Raw genomic sequence first — 23400 nt, 5'->3', positions numbered from 1 at the left:
TATAAAAATCATAATTAGAATTGTTGAATCACAAAATATGTCAATTACAATTTAGTAGAGTGACGGAGCAGACAAATACATGATCCCCAAGCTCTTTATTCAAACATTACAAATCATTTCCTCAATTACATATAATCTCTTTATTTCTAAAGAATCAAACTCTCACTTTACATCTATATAGCAAGCAAACAACTTGGAAAAACCAACTTCCAAAGTTTCTGTACGAACTGCGCAGAGATTTGTATTACAGCTTCAAACATATGTACATCGCCTTTGTATTCACCATTCGGAATCACACAGCTCGATTTATCGGAGAAGAACCGAGACATTCCTTTTATCATCTCTTACATCTCTGCTTCGGCGTCTACTGTCAAATTTCTTTCCCTTCTGTTATCTCCATCATCAATAGGTTTTCGCTTATCGACAGTGTTTAATTCTTCTTGCTTGAAATCCGCTGTAAGAGGAGGCCACAAGACCTCAGCAGGAGAATAACAGTCAATCGTCTTACCATTTCCAAGAACCCCACTCCTTCCTCTCCCCCAAGACCAAAGCTTAAATCCATCATTTGCAACTAGAACAGTATGGGCAGCCCCACAGACAACTTGGATTGGATCCTGAAATTTTGTTCCATTCAATCCGTTAATCTGTAGGGGAGAGACGGCATCCCCTGAATCAGTCTCGCTAAAAGTAGCATCTCGGCATAGGCCAAGACCCTTCTCCATTCCCCACGACCACGCATCTCCGGCAGATGAAACAACGCTGGTGTGAAATAAGCCACAGTCAAGAGACACCAGGTATACATTCTGTGGCAATTCTTTCACAGGTTCAGGAGACAATCCACTTTCAGTGGTTCCATGCCCGAGCTGCCCATTTTCTCCAAGGCCGAACGTCCAACACATGCTTTCCAATGTGTCATTTGGGCTTTTTCTGTGGGTAAGCAAAGCTGTGTGAAAAGCACCACATGCTACCTCATAAACTGCGAAAGGGGAGTCGTGATCAAATAGTTCTACTATTTGGGGACGATTCCTGCTCTCTTTATCCCCCAGGCCTAACTGGCCATGGCCGTTACCGCCCCAAGAGAAGCAAACAAGATCTTCACCTTTATATGCTTCTCCGGCAGAAACCAGGGCCACAACATGCTCATTTCCACATGCCACCTTCACAACAACGTGGCCATAGAAATCCCAAACAGGAGTTGGGTTGCAACTGCTAATCAGCGAGAATCCACCTTCATTGCTGCTGCTTTCGTGTGGGAAATTTCCCCACACCCAGAGGACACCAATGCTATCAATTGCTAGGGACATCATCCCTCCAGCTTTAACAGAACAAACCTGATGTAGACAAAAACGGTAACTGAAAAAATTACACAAGGGTCTTATATTAATCATTCACTTATTGCAATGATAATATAACTTCTTCCACACCTTTAGTGGCACGTCACTCTCCGTTGCAGAGGCCACCTCAAGAAACTGCACCAGCAAGCTGGGCACCAAAGAATTTTCTCCAGTTACGCCAAGTTGGCCATCCGTTCAACAGTCAAGGATTTAAACAACACAAATGAAAGAACACAGTGGCCATTTCCATAAGTAAATCTTTTCATTGCACTGAATTACTTAGTAACTCTAATGAAGGATACATTTGTTGTGACCCCAGCACCAAGCCGATCCATCTTCTGCCACCACGAAAGTAAAGTTAGAACAGAGGAGTTTCATGTCCAGCGTTCGATTATTTCACTGTTTTATTACTTCAATCTTGGAACTAGACTCCGGCTAAACCTATTCCCAGATACATATTCTTGGTCCTGATATCGAACCGATTGACTAAACACCTACCTGAATAGTTAGTTTATCTATAATATTATCATATATAGTTTGTCAAGCAACAAAATCCCATCACACACATACTACAACCACACTGTAACATTTTAAATTCCAATGCCATTAATTCCGGTAAAAACTTCAAAGTCGCCTTCTATGTATGCAAAATGGAGGAAAGTTATAAACTTTTCATTGGACGATATTTTAAACTACCCTAATATATAGGAAGCGCAGGATTCCAACTTTGGTATAGCCAACTGGCCTAACACACGTCTGCGGAAAGTTGTGAACTTTAATTATCAGAAATAAGTTATAACCGCACAAAACAAACTCACAGCAATCATAAACTGACCAGCAAGAGCAAGACTGTGGTAAGCACCGGCGGCAACTCCCACAAATTTGGGCCTCGCTCCTTCTTCACTGCGAGGATCAATGAACTTTATTCGAACCGGGGAGAGCTCGTCGGACTCCGAACCGGTCCCGAGCCGCCCAAACATGCCTCTTCCCCACGAATACACAAACCCATCGCCGGTGAGAGCCAGAGTGTGTGCTTCGCCGGCGGCCACCGCCACCACCTTTTGAGACAAGTTGTCGCCGTTCGGAGGAGTGACGATTTCCTCTTCCATTCCTGGAGCTGGAGCGACCCAGAAGAGAGGTGTTTGAGAAAATGCCGATCAGAAATGCAGATGCCTTCTTGTTTAGCTGGAATTTCGTTGTGCAACGACCCTGCTTGTCAGATGTGATGACAAAACGCCAATGAGAGCTACACCATATGTAATGAAAAGTTTTGTAGAAAAATACCTTAGAGACATGTAGTACTTATGTTGTGACAGTTAACATTGCCTTTCATACTCTCGTTACGCACTCATGTTTATTTATTTTGTATCGATTATTTTTAAATTTATTGAATTTAAATGTTCGATGTATACAAAAAAATAAAAAATAAAAAACATGAAAAATAATCTTTTTTTTTGTGTTTTCGTATAAATGATATTTTAGATTAATCTATTTTGAGAGAAATAAAATATTTTGAAGAAATCCTTTAAAGGAAGGGATCTTCATTTTTTTTTTTATAAAACTATGGATTAGTTGTGGGATCTACATCATATCGAATTTTAACGATCCGAACCGTCTATTTTTCAAGTTGTACCTTATAGATCATCCTTGAAAAATATTAACTAAATCTGAAATATTTCAGACATCTAATTGGGTTTAAAAAAATGAACGAATACTTTGTTATATAAGAAACAATGAAATTTGATCTTAATTAAATGGGCAAATAGTTTCGGATTGAATTGAATTTTTGCAAAAATGATTTATGAATCAAAACTTACAAAAATAGACTGTTCATATCGTTGAAATTTGATGTGGAGTGGGCCCCATACCAGATCCCCATTTTTTTAAAAAAATGGGATTCCTTTTACATAAAGGACCTGAAGTTTGGAATATCCAAAACATAATTGGTTGAAAAAAAAAATATGCTAAACATCATGACAATCTACTGCTTAAATTTTGTTAATCAATTTGATTAAGCGCTTAAAGAAGATGAGGAAAACACTAGATTTTTCCATGCAAATTTAGAGCCACAAATTAAAAATCAGCCATAAATGTGAAGCAAAATAATAGAACTTGGGTCTGGTTGAAAGTGACTTGAACCAATTTTGATAAGGCTAATCTATCCGCCGATTTGTAGTGTGAAGTTGTCATTGGCAGATGGTTGATTGGAATTGGATTTGTCAGACGCAAGAAGTTTAGGTACGTGCACGTTGCATTAAGAAGCTTATCCGATCAATTGGGTTTCTAATTGTCAAAATAATTGATCATTAGAATTTGACTTAACCTGCCACAGCCGTACGGTTGATCTCTTGCTTAGAGAATAATCCAAGAAATGTCCACTCGTTCCTAATACTACGAGAGAATCTACCCTGCAATGGAAGAAATTTTTAGGAGTGCCGGGAACATCATGACACATGGTGTTCCCTCACTCATTAGGATTTAGTTTTTTATATTTATTGAAATATAAAATTGAAGGATATCCAAGATGTCAAATCTTAATGATTGAGGGAACACCATGTGTCATGGTGTTCCCGGTGCTTGGAAAAATTTCTCCTGCAATGGGATATACATCTCCTTGTATCTATAAGACGTGATGTGTGAATATACACAACGAAATATATTTGGTGACACGACATATTTTTCAAATAATGATAGGTTGCTGAAAGAAGCGCAGCAGCTTACGCTTAAATTCAATTAAATTTTGACAAGTGTTTGAACAAGTGGATTGATATTCGTTCAAGTTTATCTATTTTTTGAATACGTGTTGAACTCTGGTTGAATTCAACAGAAGATTCTGCTTGTCTTTCATCAGCAAATGATTACGGGATAAATTACATAAAATTATTTTAATTATTAAATCTGTCACAATTTCATACCAATCGTTAAAAAATTTCAATGTCATACTTCATATATGAATTTGTTACAATCTGTCAGTTTGTCTGTCAATTCTTCTGTCGGTTTGTCTGTCAATTCTTCCGTTAAATAGTGACGCGGCTTGAGACAGGCCTAGTCTCTATTAAAAAATTAATTAAATATTAAAAAATAAAATCATTTAATAATTTTTTTTGCATGGGGGACCCACCCCTTGTTAAAAAAAATAAAAATAAAAAACATAAAAACTACACAGAATCCCCTATTCAATTACACACCCCACCGCACCAAATCTCCTCCGTCCTCCGGGTCAACCCCGCCATATCCTTCCTCCTCTTGACGGAGGCCCTCTTCGCCCTCCGCTCCATCCAACGCACCACCGACGAGCTTGTCGTCAAGGACTTCAACTTCTCGGCGCTCTACGTCGCGAACTCCCCCTCCCTCGCCCATCTCTGCGAGGCCGGCCATGAAATTAAGGCGCAGTGCAGCCTCGTCTTCCAGAACTTCACGCACGCGTCTCCGTCTTCCAGAACTTAATCATCAACTACGACGCCAAGAGGATCGATTTGGGCAGCAAGTCATTGAATAATTACATCAAGAGGATCGATTCGTTGGGCCGTGGTGGCTGAGTTGATGAAATCGCGAACTAGGATTCGGGATCTGCGAACGAATAACGCACGGAAGTGAGTTTGAATCACTCGGGAGGTGGAATCTCTGAGAGAGCGGGAGTACGGAGAGTGAGAGCAATGCGAGCCAGAGGAGGAGTAGTGGTGGAGGGAGGAGATATTTAGGGCAGGTGGGTTCTGGGTTTGGGGTGGTTCTGGTTTTGGGTTGGGAGAAGACGGGAGCGGGGAAGAAGGGTGGGGAGGATAAGAGGTGGTCCCCCTTGCAAATTTTTTTTTTTTTTTTAGTTTTTAATATTTAATTAATTTTTTAATAGAAAATGTGTTCTACGTCACTCGTTAACGGAATAATTGACAGACAAACTAACGGAAGGTATAAAATTGTAACAAATTCGTAGATGAGGTATGTCATTGAAATTTTTTAAAGATAAGGTATGAAACTATGATTGATCTAATAGTTGAGGTAGTTTTATATAATTTACCCATCATTATTTTATTTTAAAGCTTATCATGTTATACATGTAATAATATGGACAATTTCAATTCGAGTAATTAAATAATAAACCATTGGTCTATCTCTTTCAAATTTTTGATCACTTTCAAGTTTCCACACTAAGCAATTTGTAATTTCCTTTTCCTAGATTATCCGTCAATCTATTTACAATTATGAAGCATCCCTTTAACCTGTCCTTGTAATAATTTAACTTAATTTACATGAAATTACACAGAGATTATTTGGGTCAACCATCACCAGATAGACCCTCACTAGCATTACCAATGTCATCTTGATCATGATTAGTAGCATAATAAGCAGCCAAATTCAAGTACTTATCTTGTTTCACAATCCTATTAATATCCTTCCACCTTGCCCTACAAATCACGCAACTAGCCGACCTCCTCCCGCTGCTCCTCTTCCACGTCATCAAACACTCTTCGTGAATAGGGTTTCTACACGTCCCGCAAGCCACCACCTTCTCCTGCTTTCCCGCCATCTCCTCCAAACAAACCGGGCAGCTCCTTCCCTCTTCAATTTCCACCTGATGACGTGGCTTTGTTGCTGACGACGACGAAGAGCCCTGAAAAAACAACTGGTGAAACCTCTCTCGAAGGCTGAAAGCCGCCAGTGCTTCCGGCAGCGTAGGCAGCCCTAAGAGGCGGTTGACCTGGCACGGCCGCAGCGTCCCCCTCCTCAGACATGCGTCATCGAGGGGAAGGCCCAACGCTCGGATGAACACGAAGAAAATGTGCTTGCATGGGGTTGTACGGTCCGGGCACGTGCATGAAGGAGTGGCGGATAAGGAGACGGTGTAGACGTTCCCCGTGGCGCCTAACACGAAGAAGTTGGAGTCTCGGCGGTGGAGGAGGCGGAGGTGGTGGTGGAGGGCTCGAAGAATGCGGTCGGCAAAGGGTTGCGTGGGTTTGAACCGGGTTCGCTTGCGTTGGGGGTGGTGGTTTGGTGGGGAGGAGGTGGAGGCAACGGAGTCCATTAGGGCAGTTATGGCAGCTGTTAAGGTGGTGGATTATTGGGAACAAAATGTGACAAATGCGGAAGAACTGTTTGTTATGTGGGAATGGTGGGATTTGTATGTGGATGGGATTCTTTGTGTGAGATGGAGGAGTACATGAGGGATAGCGGGAGGGTAGGGAAGTTTGGTCAAGTTTTTTGGAGAACTACAAAGCCTTGACTTGGAGAATTGGATTGTGAGGGTAGACCCTCAAGCCACGTTATAGGGCAAGTGCCGTGGTACAAATGTTTGGCAAACCATTTCTTTTCTGCATTTGCAAATTGGATAATATCCTAGAGAATTATTCTCCAAAGCCTAGCACCAAAATAGCTAGAGGTCTAAACTCTAAATTGTGACCAACGTTACTCTCGGTTTGGATGATTATTCTACTTTTTTATGTTGGAAGAAATTTTAAGTTCGAATATCTTCTCATGTTGATTAAAAGGACAAAAAAAAAAAAAAAAAAAACTCTAAATAATTGTTACCGATGATTATTGTCTATTTTGATACCGTTTCATAGCATGCCAACATGATATATCTAATTCAATCATATTATAATATGTTTATGCCAATATTTTGTCTAAATTATGAACAATAAACTCTTCAGACTTGGTTAATATTGTTAACATCATTTGCTAATAGCAAACATGATGAAATGGGTTGCCTAGAACAATGTATGTTTTGCACCCACATTCGAATCATGCTCCAAGTAAAAATATCGTCTAAATGGTGTCCTAATTTGTTTTTCTGGGCTAGACTCATAAAGTTGAGTAGTTCTTTGTACACCTTAGTTTCGTCTTCAAACACCCAGTTGCCTGTGAAGAATTTATTATGAACTTCTGAATGATTGGAATCGATTTCACCATTCAAAAGAGTTATGTGATCAACGTAATTACAACAGTCTTCTTTTTGTTTGAGGAAAGAAAAGGCAAGGCTACTGTACTTTATTGTTAAAGTAAACAATAATCCAATTTTTCCCTCCCATAAAACCCCTTTGTTTGATACAAGCGGTACTCGGGAAAGAGGAAAACTAATACAAGAATGTATGTTTCCATAAGTAAATGTTGTTAATCATTCAGACTATTGCTTTAACTATGACAATCATTATTTTTCTTTTTGACAAAGCGAAATTCTAAATCTACCTATGGAACCGAAGATTCAACTCAGTTAGAAAAAATTGGAGCCATTAACTTTTCCAACTGACGTAATATTCACTTCTCTTTGTTGTGAGTTAATCGGTTATGGCCTATGCAAAAGAGATTATAATTTGAGAAATTTGGAAAAGTAACCATATTTTAGACGTCATATAGAATTATAGCTATCCTTTTAATTTTATGATAATTTTAACCAAAACTTGATGTAAATTCCTCATTGCTCTTAATCATGAAAAAAACAACAATTAGTTGAGATCTTGAAGCATTAAAGAGGTAGCCTCTTCAATACTACCCAATACCCCTATTCTCGAACCCCTCCATTTCCTACACTCTTTTTTTTTTCATCAATATATGTATATATATATATATACATATATATATATATATATATTTTTATATTTATATATGTATATATAGTAGATAGAGATATTCAAATGTAATAAGAGTATATAAAAATTGAAGATAATCCGAAGCAAAATTTGAATCTAAAAATAGGGGAGCAAAAATCCTTTTAAGCTAAAATTTGTGTGGGGGTTTTCTGCTAAACTAGTGATTGAAAATATAAAAGCCAATAATGTTATAAATTCTGAATAATATAAAAGTCAATAATGTAATAAATCCCAAAGAAAAACATTCACATCATGCACTGGAATGGAGTCTAACTAGATTCTTGCAAGTTTGGCGATTGTGGCCTATCCCACCACAGCAACTGCACTTCTTCACTATCATTCCCTCCCCCTAAGATAGGATTCAGTTTGTCTTGCATCTTCCAGATACAACTGGTTTGATTGGAGGTAACACAAATCTATTCTACACCTCTTCTGGCACACTCCATTCACTTTTGTTTCCAACCGGCCAAATGGGCTCCACATACGCTAGCACAATTGCATTGGCTGTGTAGAATTTGGAGCACATAGTGTTCACTGATGTGTTGCGAATTCAACATGCAGCAATTGCATGGACACATGGAAGTTGGTTGAGATCAAACCTTCTACACGTCCATGACTTGGCATTTAGATCAACTATATGATATAAGTCTACCTCATGTACTTGCAATGCATGGTGATTAATGGAAGACACCTGCATAGTTGTCAACCATGTGAAAAGAAAAAAAATTAAAGAATGCACACACATTACCTTGAAGAAACACCAATGGGAGAAATTAGGGACTTCAAAACTTATTATAACACTTCAAATTATGTGCAAATGGCAAATCTTCTAATCTGATAAGTGACAACCAACAACAAGAGATCAATTAATCATAATTATCATATTCTTTTATCAACCTGTTTATTTGTTTGAAACATGTTAACTATGTTTTTGGTTAACAAAATATGTGCACTTACCACATAGATTTGACCGTCATCCAACTCACTCAACCATGAAATATTACATGTTTCTTGGCCACAACTGATTTAGATTTTAGCTTGTAGCTTTTGGCTTTTAGATTTTAGCTTGTAGCTTTTGGCTTTTAGATTTCTATTTAAAACAATAGGTGATTATCATGATCCTGATAAGAACAAAATGTTGGTCTTATTCGGAAAATTTGGAGAACAAGTTTGGGAAGTTTTTCTTCGGCTGAGGCCTCAACCTTTGACTATGAAGAAGCACTTTTGGAAAAAAAAAAAAAAAAAAGAGCTACTATGCTACCTAAATAATAAAATCTTTGTCTACCTAAATGATAAAATCTTTATCAACATTGCAAGTATGGAGGGGTGTCGGTTCTTTATTTTTTTTATTCGCCTGTTCTTGGTATGGACTCTATGTGGATTTAGGTGTCCAGTGTGCATTAGGAATGTGAGAGTGCATAAAAATGTAAACAAATGATACATACCAACATACGCAAGCCTCTATTTTGATTCTTGTGCACTTTTTCCTCTGCCCACTTTGTTAAGGTCGAATTCCATGAACTTGCTGTGTTTCAACATTCGTTGAACCACTCTTGGAGAATACCCCTAAGGTGATCCACTAAAGCAATGATAGGCAACCTTTGAGCATCCTTCAGTTTTGCATTCATGGATTCGGCAATGTTGGTTGTCATCATGTTGTATCGTTTTCTACTAAAATGTGCCAAAGCCCATCTATGATACCCAATTTCTTGAAGATATTTTCCTACTTTTACATCTTTGATTGCCCAAATATCAGTCATAACACTATTAAACTTTGACACAAAGTATGCTTTTGCCGTAGTGTAATATAACTTAAACATCGTTTCATCATCACCAAAGTTATTCCTCATGTTGCCAGCTCCATGATACATACAAGCTCCATGATATGCCTCTGGAAACACAGTTTGCACAGCTTTACTAATGCTTCCATGTCGATCAGATACAAACACCAAGTCTGTTACCTCTCCAATGACACTTCTCAATTTTGTAAGAAACCATGTCCATGAAGCGTCATTTTCTGAGTCACCCACACCAAATGCCAAAGGATATATTTGATTTTGTCCATCATGGCATACAACGACAAATAAGGTGCCAAGATATTTACCCTTTAGAAAAGTCCCATCAACTACTACCACATGCCTCATAGAACCATGAAATCCCCTTATAGAGGCTCATATTGCCATAAAAAAAGTATAAAAAGTGATTATTGTCATCCGTTTCTATATGTGTTACTGTCCCAAGATTTTTACTTTCTAACATGGCATAATAGGCAGGAAGTGCGGCAAAAGATTCCTCTGACGATCTTCAGATCATGTCAAATGCATGCTCTCTTACTTTCCAAGGTTTCTTGTAGGTCATATTAACCCTAACTTGTGCTCGCATATCCTCAATGATGTCTTTAGGTCTATATACACGTGATGCCCCCTCATACTTTGACTTTATAAATTGGCCAACAACAGAACTACTTGCTTGCCGATGATCACGCTGAACAACATCTAATGAACAAGAATGATTAGTTTCAAATTTTGTTACTATAAAAAATTCTAACACTTGTACCTTGGTTCCATGAAGTCGCCACTTGCAATTATCATCCACACATCTAATTTCCAAACGATCCTTAGTTGATCTTTCCACTTTAAACTCATAATTCTTCTATCACATCCCGGTCCGGGGGGGACCACTTCCCGGGCCTGCTCCACCACCGTAGCACGATATTGTCCGCTTTGGGCTTACCATTCCCTCACGGTTTTGTTTTTAGGAACTCACGAGTAACTTTCAAGTGGGTCACCCATCATGGGATTGCTCTAGCCCCCTTCTCGCTTAACTTCGAAGTTCCTACGGAACCCGAAGCCAGTGAGCTCCCAAAAGGCCTCGTGCTTGGTAGGGATGAGAATATACATATAAGGATCACTCCCCTGGGCGATGTGAGATGTCACAATCTACCCCCCTTAGGGGCCCGACGTCCTCGTCGGCACACTCGCGGCCAGGGTTAGACTCTGATACCAAATTGTCACATCTCGGTCCGAGGAGGACCACTTCTCAGCCCCGCTCCACCACCGTAGCACAATATTGTCCGCTTTGGGCTTACCATTCCCTCACGGTTTTGTTTTTGGGAACTCACGAGCAACTTCCCAGTGGGTCACCCATCATGGGATTGCTCTAACCCCCTTCTCGCTTAACTTCGGAGTTCCTACGGAACCCGAAGCCAGTGAGCTCCCAAAAGGCCTCGTGCTTGGTAGGGATGGGAATATAGATATAAGGATCACTCCTCTGGGCGATGTGGGATGTCACATCTTCCTCATTGCAATCATAGCTAATTGTTTTTACAACTTTTTCTTACTCGAGTACAATTGTCCGACCATAATATCTCCATCTATATTCAAATCTACAATATTATCATAGTCTTGTATGCTCTTACGTTTGTTACGACGAGACGACGATATATTGACATTAGCATTCATTAGACTGCACATTATCAAAATGGGTACTGTCATGTTAGTCATCAGTAAACTCAAAACTCACATATATTGAAGTCTCACTAATTTAGGCATTGTCTTGAAGAACTTGACTTGGTTGTTCATCATCCAAAATGTCATCATTCTCTTGAATTGCCGCTGTTGGTGATGGGGAATTGTATGCAATTGGGTGTTCATCTTCAAGTTCATTTAGAGGATATGTTGTAACATATAACGGAATCTTGTTCAGTTTTACAAAAAGACTTTCACATACCCAACTAGTCACATCGTCATTGTCTACAATCTTCATCATATTTTGCATCCCTAAGTTGCTCATGCATTGATGATGTACTGAGATTCTAAATTCACTCGAACTAACATGAAGACTATATACCATGTATAAGATCTTGATAAGTAACTTTGGTTGACATTACCATTGCTTTCACTTGACCATCTGTGTATTGGCTATCAACCCTCCTCCATCCATAATGGATCACGGTCACAAATTGAGTCATATTCTGAAAGAAAAAAAAATTAATTAGCGCATCTAACTAACCTGCAAATATATTAAAATTAGGAAAAAGTTTTAGAGAAAAATTAACTAGCACATATAACTAACCTGTTACGGTTTTGGGTTTTGGGTTTCGGGTTTCAGTGGTGAAATGGACACCTCCCTGATATATGGCGGCGATGCCAAAGCCTTAAGAATCCACACCAAGCAAAAGCTCCCCCTTGATTCCAAAACCCACTTGCAGGTCCTCTCTTCTCCTGATTTTCTTCAATTTTTAATCTCTCCATGTTTTTCTTTTTCTTTTTTGTCAAAATCTCTCCCAGTTTTTCATTCTTGGTTGATTGTTGTTGATTGCCATGAAGGTTTTGTTTTTGTTGTGAGAAACCATAATATTAAGGGTACATTAATACTTTTACATCAAGTTTTGGTTAGAATTATCATAAAATTAAAATGATGGCTATAATTTTATATGGGATCCAAAATATGGTTACTTTTCTAAATTTTATGTATAATTTCACCCAACACTTAATAAACTGAAATAATAATATTATCCATGACCTTTTTGGTAATTTCACCAAAAATGCAAAAACCCCGCTAGAATCCCTGCCTCTCCAACCTCCAACTACTGTGAGTCTGCGACTGTTAACCCCAAAACCCTAACTCCGTCGTATCTCCGCTGAGTGCTCCAATGGCTTCTCGCTGCAGATCTTTCTCGAAGCCGGTTTTCTCTCTTCTCAAATCCGCCGTCAACAAACCGGCGTTCAAGGCCACTGCCATGCCTTCTCTCCCCACTGCCCGCCCTTCTATCAATCTCTCAAGGTGAGCAAAGTCCTTTTAAACCCATTAAATTCTCAATATTTTGGGATAATTCTCAATTGGGCATTGTCGAATTTTTTAATTCAGGTCGTTTTCTCTATTGGGTTTTTCCTCAAGTCAGCAAAGCTCTTGACTTTTTTCGAATTTTTTGAATTGCTGGCCGATTCCTCGGTTGGGTTGTCTGCAATCTCTGCTTCCATTTCACACAGCGGTGTCTTCAGCCCGGCTCACGTCGTGCCTCGGCATTGACTCGAGGAGCTCGAGGTCATTGTCTCAGGGTATGCTCGGTGCAAACCCAGGAGTTTGATTTCTCCAATGTTTTGTATTTATTATCTGTAAGCAACTTTTTTACTCTATAGATAGCTAAAAGTTGAATCCTGAATTTGTATTGTTCTTCATTTCCATGATTTTAATGCTCAATTTGTTTACTTGTCGTTGCAAATCCATGAAACGAAGAGGCACAAAATTGGTATTCATTTATAGCACTCTGAACCATTATGTCTTTGTTATTTGCTTACTCAGAATGTGCAAACTTCGGATCTTTTGTTAATGTGATTTATCTAGTCAAATTTTCGGTCTGAGAACAAAGTTTACAGGAGCAAATTTGGGCCTCATAGTTAGAAAATTGAGAGGGTAAATAACATCTAAAACTGGTAGAGTAATTGTACTGCTCAAGAAAACCAGCTTGCACTGACCTTTAGATGTGTTGTTTGACGTACAACATGTCACAGTTGACGTACAACATGTCACAGTTGACGTACAACATGTCACAGTTGAGAATTCATCTAGTGTTATTTGTTGCCTGTGATAATACTTTAGATTTTGGTAAGATTCAAACTTTTAGAAACAGGCACCTAGATTGGGGTTGGAAGGTGCTGTTTGCTGCCAATAGTGTTGAAACTCTATTGGTTTTATGTTTTCCTTACTTTATTAGATAAACTGTGGCTTTTAAACCTCAATGCGTGGGAAGAAATAATTCATGAAAAGTTTCAGCCAAATTGCACACTCCATACCAAATACTTGACATATTCTTTATAAGGATAAACTTCCAAGAAGCAAGAAATTTTGTCAATCTAATAGTTTTTGAGAAACTAATGGCATATAATCTTTTGAAGTCTCAGAAAAAGGAAAAAGGGTATGCATCTAATCTATGCACTGTATTAAAACCATTGTCTCTACCTTTAATTTCCTGGTTCAGTTTTCATAATGCTTGGAGGTTTTTCCCCTCTATGATCTTGTGAAGTCATGATTGGATTTTGAGCTTCAATTTGTTCTCTAGATGTTTAAGTCTTACAAACTTAGACGTTTTCGTGACTTGGACCATTTTGTTTCAGTGCTTACATCTAAGTTGTTTACTAGTCTTTGAGTATGATGAATGCTTGAGCATTTGTTATTTTAACTGTATCATATTGTTCTCATGGAGTGCATATGATAGTGATAGTTCAAATTTTGATTCCTTGATGGAAGACCTTGTAATGTGTACACAAGCCTGAAAACTAAATCCTGTTCTCCGGTGTAAGCCATCAGTTGAAAATTGTGGTTTTCAAGTTTTGATGTAAATAGTTAGTAACCAATCATTAATGTGGGAAGAGCCGTCTGATTTGTAAAGGCCGAAGAAAGATGTAAATAATTGTGCTCATTTTATGATTAAATTGCCCATCATTCTTTGGGTTGTGAATACGTGGTTCTTAACACGACTGTGGTACACTCAGAAGTATGGAAATCTGTTCTGTTTGAAAATTATAAGTCTGACATTACATTACTAGTATTTGCCCTTCCTATTATGATCTATCCCTTCTCAAAATAGATGGATTTACAAATTTCTAATGGTGGTTTGCAACTACTCGACCACTTCATGCAGTAATACTGGTTATATATGATTTAGTTTGTTCAGCGGAATATTTTTGTATGCTAAGGATTCAGATTACCTGATTAAGTCGTTTTCATCAGTATTGATAGTGAGATCCTTTAATTCTAACACACTCTGCTTATTTTTCTGCTTCTTTAATATATTCAGAAATAGGTCTCAGCGTGCCTCGATAAGAGATTGAAGAAGTTGGAAGATAGAGGCCAATGGACGAGTCTCATCACCTCTGCTCTCAGCAAGTCCTTTTCATCTTGGAGTTAAGATTTAAACAGTTTTGTATCACAGCAGCTGCAAGAATTGAATGCTCTGACTCAGAGCTATAATTGTTTGAATTCTCCTTCAAATATTTCTTTTACGTATATACTCATGCATGCCATACACCACAGCATAGTAGAATTGTCGGCATGCCATACGCCACAGCATAGTAGAATTGTCGGCATTTATGCTCTATAGCAGCACAGCAGCAATGTAGAGGAGAAAATAATAGTGATGAGTTTGTCACATTTCAAAGGGTGATAATTTGGCTTGTGTTCTAAGTTACAGTTGTGCATTTTTCTCCATTTAATAAAGTAAAGGTGCCATTGCCAAGGTGGGCAACTGGGTTTCTGTCACGTAGCACTCAATTTGATAAAAAGGACAGGATAAAAAGTGAAGTGCAGGTGAGGATGCGGGGCGGTCGATGTGATAAGTTGATGGTGTCCAAAATGTCTCCCATTTGTTTGAAAAAGGAGCATTGGCCTTAGTCCCAGTATGTCTCCTACCTCCTCCATCACACAATACACTCGCATGTGCACTTCTTTCAGACTGAAGCTATGTTCGTGTACGGAACTCACTGTCAATGTGTCACTTCCCAAGCATGATTGAAATGCAACGAAAATCTAATCACTTGTTTCGTATTCAAGGGGTTTGTGTTCGATTCCTGCTGTCCTGATATTGCTTGTGCGGGAGATTTTGGTCCTTATAATGAGGTGAAGTTTCGTTTCAGTCTAAATAGTTTCAAGTGTTGCTAGTCAATGTTTTTGAATTGCCATGGTGCCTCTTTGATGTATATTAGAATAGTGATATCGCTTTTTCGAGAATAATACTAAGTATCCATTATTCACTGAATGAGCCTTGGCTGCCGGACATTTCAATGGTCAATATTCTTGTGAACATCAAAACCCCACTCCATAGCTAAATAAATACTTGTCATTAGCAGCCCCTTCTGCAAGTGTACAAATAACCTGCCCTGTGTATTTGTTCAGTTGGTACTTGTTGAACGGAAGTTTAATTAATTAATTAATTGATAAAATATATTGAAGTTGGAGAGTCACTGGTTACCATGTTAGGGCAATTGAGAGAGAAAAAGCTTTGGGAGCTTATAAAAATGGTGGCCAAGTCACTGTCGGAAAGAAAAAAAAAAGAAAAAGGGAAAGGAGACAAAACCCTTTATAATGCACATGAACATATGCTCCATGCATGGAAGCCATTCACTTTTGGTTTCAAAGATTTCAATTATTGACTAATGACCATATTTAGTAGTATTAACTTTAATCTAATCCTCCCAACTGAAAGAGCAGTTTTCACTTAATTAACGAAGATCAAAGGACATAAATTAATTAGGGGTGTATGAGAAGTAAAAATGGGTGTTTGGATAGCACACGCCTAAACACATCTCACTTATATATGTTACAACTTTTTATTGCATTACTCTATAATGAAATAGCATGCATGTAGTCATAAAAGATTTTTGTCCCAAATTGAGCCAGTTATATAGAAGAATAAACTCCACGTTGTAATATGTTAACGCTTAAAATTAGGAGATTAACAAAGTCCAGTGTGGTCATGTGGTCAGCCCTTGATTGGCTTTAGATTGCAATGATAAGAACTGAACAACAAAGTTTAAGTGGTTCACCCTAAAAAACTGGGTTACATCTGGGTTACGTCCACTGAATCACTTGTATATATTGAATGAAAGGTTACAAATAGCGCTCGGCATAAACTCGTTTCTTTATTCTCTTTTTTTTGTCTGGCATGTTCTAAGGAGTACTCGTCCTCCTTATATAGTCCCTCAATGAGCCTCATGTCCATGGGCTTGAGTCTTCCACCGCTTTGCATTTAATGCACTGAATACATAAAGTTGACATGCTAGCTGCCCTTCCGTCCTTTACTCGACACATGGTGATGAAGTGACATTTGTTTAGGTCCACTTGCATGCTTTCTTGGGACAATGTGTACCGAGCGCCTTGTTCGATCCTAGGGTTTATGAGATTCCTCACCTGAGCGCTTGATCTGACAGCCTTTATATCCCTTATAGGCTCTTGTTCTCTTAGTGGCCAATACGTGGCCAAAAATTAATGACCGAGTAGGCCTATCCCCACAGGCGGAGCCACCTTAGGCTCAGAGGGGGCGGATGCCCCCACTCATTTTTTTTGTGTGTGAAAAAAATATGTACTTTTTCAGTTCTTTGTAACATTAGTATTAACTCTTTCATATGCTTTTTTTTGTTCGTTGAAAAAGCATTTTCAGTCATGAAATTTATGAAGATCGATTGTGAAATTGTATGAGAGAATAACAGATAAATGATAACATGGTTATTTTTGTAGAGAGAGATGTTTGATGGTATTGGTAATGAGGTTGTCATGCAACGCTTTCAAAACATTAAAACGCATCAATGGATATTGTGATATGTTATATGAAAAACCTTATGGACTAATATATAAGTGTTTTGTTTAGTATATTTTTGTGCTTTTTAATTTGTGACTTTGTTGTTTAAAGATGCCCCTATCCATGCATATCTCTGGCTTCGTCCCTACCAGTCCCTGTGTCCTTGGAACTTCGCGCTATAAGCAGTCAGAAAGTACTTTATGAGAAAGCGCTTTGACTTTATTGCTTATAGATAAACTAGACCATTGAGTGGTCGGCTGTAGCACTCGAGACCATCCTTTCAATTCCGTTGGGCCTTGGTCTTCTCGTTTTTTGGACCTTCCTTCCTTCCTTCTTCCCTTTGGGCCTTTATTTCCCTTCAGGCTTTGTTCCCTTAGGCTTCTAGGGGTTGGAAAGGACCTGCATTAGAATAATAAGTTATAATTTTTCTATGTCGCATCTTAAGAAACTTGTCTCCGCATAGTAAAAATTCTCAATAAGTAAAAAACTATGCAATATTGTTATGAACATAAATTTAAGATGAAATAAAATATTTTCGAGATTAGGTGTCTCTCTTTTACCAATGTTATATCTTGAAAATTGGCATGCTCCACCACTAATCTAATGTGATTATTTGTTCTCATACTATATTCCTTAGGGATAACTAAGTAAAAAAATACTTTTTTTTTTAACTATACCTCTATTAGATAATAACCTCGCGATATAAAATTGATATATAGAGGTTTTACTTTAGCGCAACATCAGTTGAATTAATAACATTCGAGTGCAATAGCAGGAAGGACCATGGAGTATGTTTAAAGGGTTTTTCATTTCCTGAAATGGTTAAATTATAGATTTAACATCTCTTACCCTCGATGTGTAGTTCTCCTTACAACTAATAATATTAACGAAAAACACTAAAAGAGGCAAATGATTGAAAGAAAAAAAAAACGCTTCTTAATTGGGTGGTGTTATCCACACACTTATATTTTACCTTTCATACTCTCCTGTTAATTTTTGTCATTTTTCTTTTGTTCTATAATATATTTTTTTTCCAAAGTATTACAGTTCAGCTTTATTTTAATTAATATTATTATTGTTTGTTACACTTATAAGATTAATATTAATGCAGTGAGACTGGGTGTGTCTCTTTGTGAGAGATGGCATCATAAACCAGTGAGACTGGGTGCATGAGGGCATGAAAAGGAGGCATGTGACCACCGCAAACTTTGCTACACCCTCACACTAATGTACAAATATTTATCAGAATTAACTGTTTAATTAATAATTAAAGATGCAAACTTTTATCTTTGAAATTAATTAATATTATTATTCCCAGCAGTACTACTGCTAAGGTTCCTTGGTTAATTTCCTATTATTATTTTCTGTTTACTTTGTTGGCTAACGATAAGAGCAAAATCAAATTTCAGAGACAGAAAATCGTGCAAACTACATAGCCAGCTTAGAAAAATATATTTAATTTATAAACAACGTATAAATTAAACCTAATTAACAGACCTTTGGATCAGCACTGTCTAGGATCCTGCATGCATGCATCTGCAGTATCATAGCATTTGTCAACTTCAATAAACAATTTAATTTCATTTACCAGAAACTAATTTTATGTACTTAATACTCTTAATTAGTTTTGTTTATACAAATAATATCGAAAGTTAGAGGAAATCGAACTTAGAACTTCTAGTATACATAAATATTGCGTTTGATTAATAAAGTGCTAACAATGCACAATGTCAGTAGCAGACACCGCACCTCTAGTGTAAGAACAATATGAAATAACAGTTAGCTTCGCTGTTTTTCTCTTCTTAAAGAGACTCTAAGCGTTTTTCTTTCACATGAAAGAGCGCTTTGAAGAGAGATTTTTTTTTCCTTGTTTGATGCACAAAATCGGATAGATTTTGGAACAATGTAAAACGTTAAGTTTTCTACCTTGGTAAGGTTACTCCAGTCAGTTTTTTACCTTGGTAAGGTTGCTCCGGTCATTAAGTGTAGATACACATGTAGAGGGATAAAGATAGAAAAGCAAACACAAGATGTACGTGATCACCTTAAGTTGGGCTACGTCCACATGGGTAGATGAGTTCTTATTAATATTTTAGAGTTTACATAATACAATGGTTTAAGCAAAATCATCATTAGTGAGTTCTAATAATGATTTAAGTACAACAATGGCATTACAAATTAATTGTAGGAGAATGATCTCTTTTTATAGTTGCCGCACCCTTTTGTCTGCGGTTGATGAAGGACTCTCGGGGCTTCATTTTAGCATTGACTTGTGTTGCGTTGTGATTGGCATTCTAATTAGAGATTGATGAAGTTATAAAGTTGACCCGTTTTCAGTAGCTTCATATTTAATGAAGTATGTTACAAACAACCCTGAACACCAAACCTTAAGCCAAACTGATATCTGGTTCGACCCAAGTTCGACCCGAAAATTTTCTTTTGAGTGATAAATTAGGAAACCAAAAAAAGTGACAATAAAAAGGGAGTTTGTGTTTCTATGGTCTTGGTCCTAGTATTTGTAGTCCTATACTTATGCTGAAATCTTGTGGAAGTGAAACCACGTGCAATAAAGTTATAGAAAAAGTGTGGGTTTTGCGAAATGGAGGCGGATTGTCTGCGGTCCTGTTTGGTGCTCTTCTCATCCTCTCTTATTTTGTGCAGTCACGGTTAAGTTACGTCAATATTTTATATTAATTTTTTTTATAGAGATAATAAGATAAAAAGTAATAGAAATATAAAATGTTGACGTAGTTTAATCATGACTGCACAAATAAAAAGAGATAAGAATAGCACCCAAACAAGAGGGTAGACGCCTCCTTGCGAAATACATGCATCTTCAATTATTTTCTTTTCCATTGGGAGTTTCGTATTTTATTTTCTCCAAATCCAGTAAGATTTTTTTATCATATATATTTAGTAACAAATTCAGCCAACCGGATTTCTTGCAGCAGAAAACGATTTCAAAAAATCTGCTGGCCAATCTGCCTCTTCTTTCTAACATTCTCTGAAATGGTTAAAATCCCCACCAGCTTCAATCAGTTTTTTTCACTGAAATTCATGCAAAAAATTATAATATTAGACTAGTTAATTATCTTTCCTCACACTCCTTTCTCTTGCTCAAATCAAAGTATATAAATAAACAGAAACAATTTACGTAATATTTTCGAAATTTCGATGTCTATAATTCCGTTGGTTGTGGTTACTCACATTTAGATTCAACCAGTAAGTGGAAAAGGATTTGGTGGGTGTTTGTTTACCTTGAAAACCAAAGCGCTTGGAATGAAATTGGAACACCGAGCTGGGGTGTGAAGGTGAAACCAACAGATTGGGACTTGTAGAATTATAATATGCTTTCGAGACTTGTAACTCAAGCAGTTAACGTGATTAAACTGATAACTGTGTAAATGATGGGTAATTAGTATATTGGAGGAGAGATTAAAGAGGGTGGAGTCCAGCAATTGTTGTGATGCAAATTATGATTAGGTTTGGAGACCTTTCACCTGGTGAAGTTGGGGTGTCAACAAGATAACATGATTATCTCTTACCAAACACCAACTAATTAATTAGTGGGTGCACATTGCACATTTGGACAACTATAACATGTATAATTCAACATCAATCACCTGCCCCCATGAACAATTTTTTTTACCAATAATTACCTTAATTGCATAAAAATTGCATTCATGCAAACCATTAACTTGGAAATTAGGGTTATACTCTTAATAATAATGATGATTAATGATGAAGACGATACTACTCCAACTGTTTTAAACGCATTGGAGGCAACTCCAAACCCCAAACAACGTGGTAGGGGCAAACGAATAATGATAGGTTACTAATGAAAAGATATAAATTATGTTCAACAGAAACTGTTTTTAGCATTTTAAGAAAGTCATTACGTGATTCTTACTGCTAGCTCAAAGTTTAATATTGAATGAGAGCCCATCTATTAAAAACTCAATAGTTTAATTTGACAACAACGTCAAATTAGGCAACAAGAGCCTTGGCGCTATTCCACTTCAAAAATGAAGATACTATTGGAGAAATGTTTTTTTGTTGGTTTTTTTAATCATAGAATGTGTATTTGGTACTTTTGACATCTTTTTTAAAAATGATTTTGCGGGCTTTAAAAACTACTGTAGCTTTGATATTAGTTCATTTCAACTTAATTATGCTCAAAGAATATGTGAAAAAATAAAACAAAGGAAACTAGAAAATTCAAAATTAAGTTAGGGAAAATAACCCTAGGATAAAGAAAATAACATTACGAAATTGTCTAATTAATTAAAAAAAAAAACAAAAAAAAGATCAACTGGGGCCCACTAAATTAACCTCGAAAAGTTGCCTAGTTTAAGCTACTCTAGCTCGCTCCCCGACTAGATCAGCTGCCGGAAATCGGGCCCCACGTGCTGATGAATCAAGTAATCTCCGCCGTTGGATACGTCAAAGACCATATTCTGATGGTGGTGGTGGTGATGATGCTGCGGCGGCGGCACCTGGTGAATGAAAGTCTGCTGCGCCCTCACTATCTCCTTCTGCCGCCGCAATTCCAGCACCTTACGGTGCGAGTTGGAGTGCTTCGTCAGCACGAACGTCGGGCTCGCCGCGGGTCGGTACTCCGGCACTAGCCGACCCGACTTGTATCGAACACCGCACGCGTTGCACAGTGTCTTCGGACCCATCGGCCCCGTCCGCCACTGCGGCGTCTTGTCCGTTGCGCAATGCATGCACTTTCTCCCGTCACCGGGCCCACCGCCCGAACCTTCCTGGCTCTCCTTCTTCTTCGGTGCCGCCTTCACCGTCTTCTTCCCCGTGCTGGAAGGCGGCGGTAATGGAGACGCTGCCTCCGCTGCTGAAACCACGACGTCGGATTGCTCCGGAGTCGAGGAGAGGAGGAGGAGGCGGGAGGTCCAGTTGCACGGGGCGGCCCTGGACCGCTTGCTTCGGGCCTTGGCGGGGACCGAGACTTCCGGGTTGAATATCGGGTTGTTATTGCCGTTAGGATTGATATTGGTTCGGGTGGGGTCCGGTTGGAATTGGCGGGTCTCGAAGGCCGGTTGGTCGGGTCGGGATTTCATTCCGGATATCAGCTGCAGCTTCTGCAGGTCCTCGCTGGAAAATGATTCCTCCACGAAATTCGACAGCCATTCGAGCTCAGCCAAATCGTCGCACTGAAACAAAAATCACATAATTAATTAATAAATTAATCAATTAATCAAAACCCCACTTAAATTTAAATTTGAATCTTCCATTTTTTTCATTTCAATTTCGACTTCCGAAGAACTGTAGGCAGTAATTCATCAAAACTCAATTTTGTCGTTTTTTGTTTTTGGGATTGAAAAACAAATTCAAAAGTCAAATTTACCCAAAAAATCAGCTAAATTATTTACCGGGACGCAGAGGTCACTGGAGAAGGGGCCCTCGGTAAGATTCCGGGGCCCGAAATTGGGTTCAGAGCCCGATAAGGAGGACGAATTGCAGCTGTCGATGACGTTAATTGGCGAAGAGTCGGTGGAGTTTCCGATGACGTTGTCAAAAGCAGCAGGACAACCACCGTCGGTAATGACAGCGTCGTCGTCGTTGGAAAAGTCAAGGAGGTCCTCCACCATAAAGTGGTCCCCGCCGCCACCAACGGCGGTCCTGTTGTTACTGCTATCGAAGGAGTGGCGCTTTTCGGGTGTGAATTGTGGGCAGAAACTGTTCTTGTAGTACTCCGGAGCTTCCATGGCTGCAAGGGAGCTCTAGAATTTTAGTCTGTTATTATATTTTTGGGTTTTTTTTCTGGTATTTTTTTGGGTGTTGGAGTTAAGGCAATGAGGAAAGAGAGGGAATGAGAGGAGAGGGAGAGTAGTGAGGGAGGAGTGAGAGAGAAAGTGTAGGAAGAGGGAGAGAGCCCAGAGGGTTTATTTTGCGCTTCAAGAGGGTCACACGGACACCTAAAATGGTGGATTTTGACGAGAGCAAAAATTAAAAAATTATTATTATTATTATTTTTTTTTTTTTGCAAAGCAAATTTTATATTTTTAAAAGAAAAGAAAAGAAAAGAAAATCACTTAATACAACAAAAATTTAAAGAGGCTTTAATTTTGGTTTTAAAGGAAAATCTCTCCATGTTTACTCTTATACCCTTTTTCTCTTTTCGTTTCTTTTGAACCGCTTAATATTACAGTCTAATGTTATTTCTCTTCAT

General features: G+C 38.2%; 4 protein-coding genes and 1 long non-coding RNA gene across 7 annotated transcripts; 1 reads left to right on the top strand and 4 right to left on the bottom strand.

Annotated features, from left to right (window-relative positions):
• Window positions 1–76: 76 nt before the first annotated feature.
• Window positions 77–2593, bottom strand: LOC137717726 (ultraviolet-B receptor UVR8-like). 2 transcript variants are annotated; one of them, XM_068457184.1, is made up of 4 exons: window positions 2170–2593; window positions 1637–1672; window positions 1425–1510; window positions 77–1331 (listed from the first exon to the last, which is right to left on the bottom strand). In XM_068457184.1, the coding sequence occupies exons 1-4, from the start codon at window positions 2441–2443 to the stop codon at window positions 345–347; spliced, it is 1383 nt and encodes a 460-aa protein (XP_068313285.1). In that variant the 5' UTR covers window positions 2444–2593; the 3' UTR covers window positions 77–344. The 2 variants fall into 2 exon arrangements, with proteins under 2 accessions (XP_068313285.1, XP_068313286.1); XM_068457185.1 differs by having other exon boundaries at window positions 1637–1669; window positions 2170–2591.
• Window positions 2594–5372: 2779 nt separating this feature from the next.
• On the bottom strand, window positions 5373–6805 carry LOC137718667 (uncharacterized). Its single transcript, XM_068458217.1, has one exon. It carries the CDS (start codon window positions 6352–6354, stop codon window positions 5608–5610), a length of 747 nt encoding a protein of 248 aa, XP_068314318.1. The 5' UTR covers window positions 6355–6805; the 3' UTR covers window positions 5373–5607.
• Window positions 6806–9447: 2642 nt separating this feature from the next.
• On the bottom strand, window positions 9448–10059 carry LOC137716994 (uncharacterized). The gene has a single exon (XM_068456320.1). The coding sequence runs from the start codon at window positions 10057–10059 to the stop codon at window positions 9448–9450; it is 612 nt and encodes a 203-aa protein (XP_068312421.1).
• A 2307-nt stretch (window positions 10060–12366) lies between these two features.
• Window positions 12367–15588, top strand: LOC137718479 (uncharacterized). Of its 2 annotated transcripts, none has more exons than XR_011065885.1 (3): window positions 12367–12700; window positions 12785–12975; window positions 14715–15588. It is a non-coding gene; the product is annotated as an uncharacterized lncRNA (long non-coding RNA). The 2 variants fall into 2 exon arrangements; XR_011065884.1 differs by lacking the exon at window positions 14715–15588 and adding an exon at window positions 13476–14701 and having other exon boundaries at window positions 12785–13433.
• Window positions 15589–21515: 5927 nt separating this feature from the next.
• On the bottom strand, window positions 21516–23116 carry LOC137718683 (GATA transcription factor 12-like). The gene is made up of 2 exons (XM_068458230.1): window positions 22601–23116; window positions 21516–22381 (listed from the first exon to the last, which is right to left on the bottom strand). The coding sequence occupies exons 1-2, from the start codon at window positions 22934–22936 to the stop codon at window positions 21587–21589; spliced, it is 1131 nt and encodes a 376-aa protein (XP_068314331.1). The 5' UTR covers window positions 22937–23116; the 3' UTR covers window positions 21516–21586.
• Window positions 23117–23400: the final 284 nt, after the last annotated feature.

Source organism: Pyrus communis, chromosome 15 (genome assembly GCF_963583255.1).
Source record: "Pyrus communis chromosome 15, drPyrComm1.1, whole genome shotgun sequence".
Taxonomy (NCBI): Eukaryota; Viridiplantae; Streptophyta; class Magnoliopsida; order Rosales; family Rosaceae; genus Pyrus; species Pyrus communis.
This window is presented reverse-complemented; position numbering and strand designations above follow the sequence as displayed.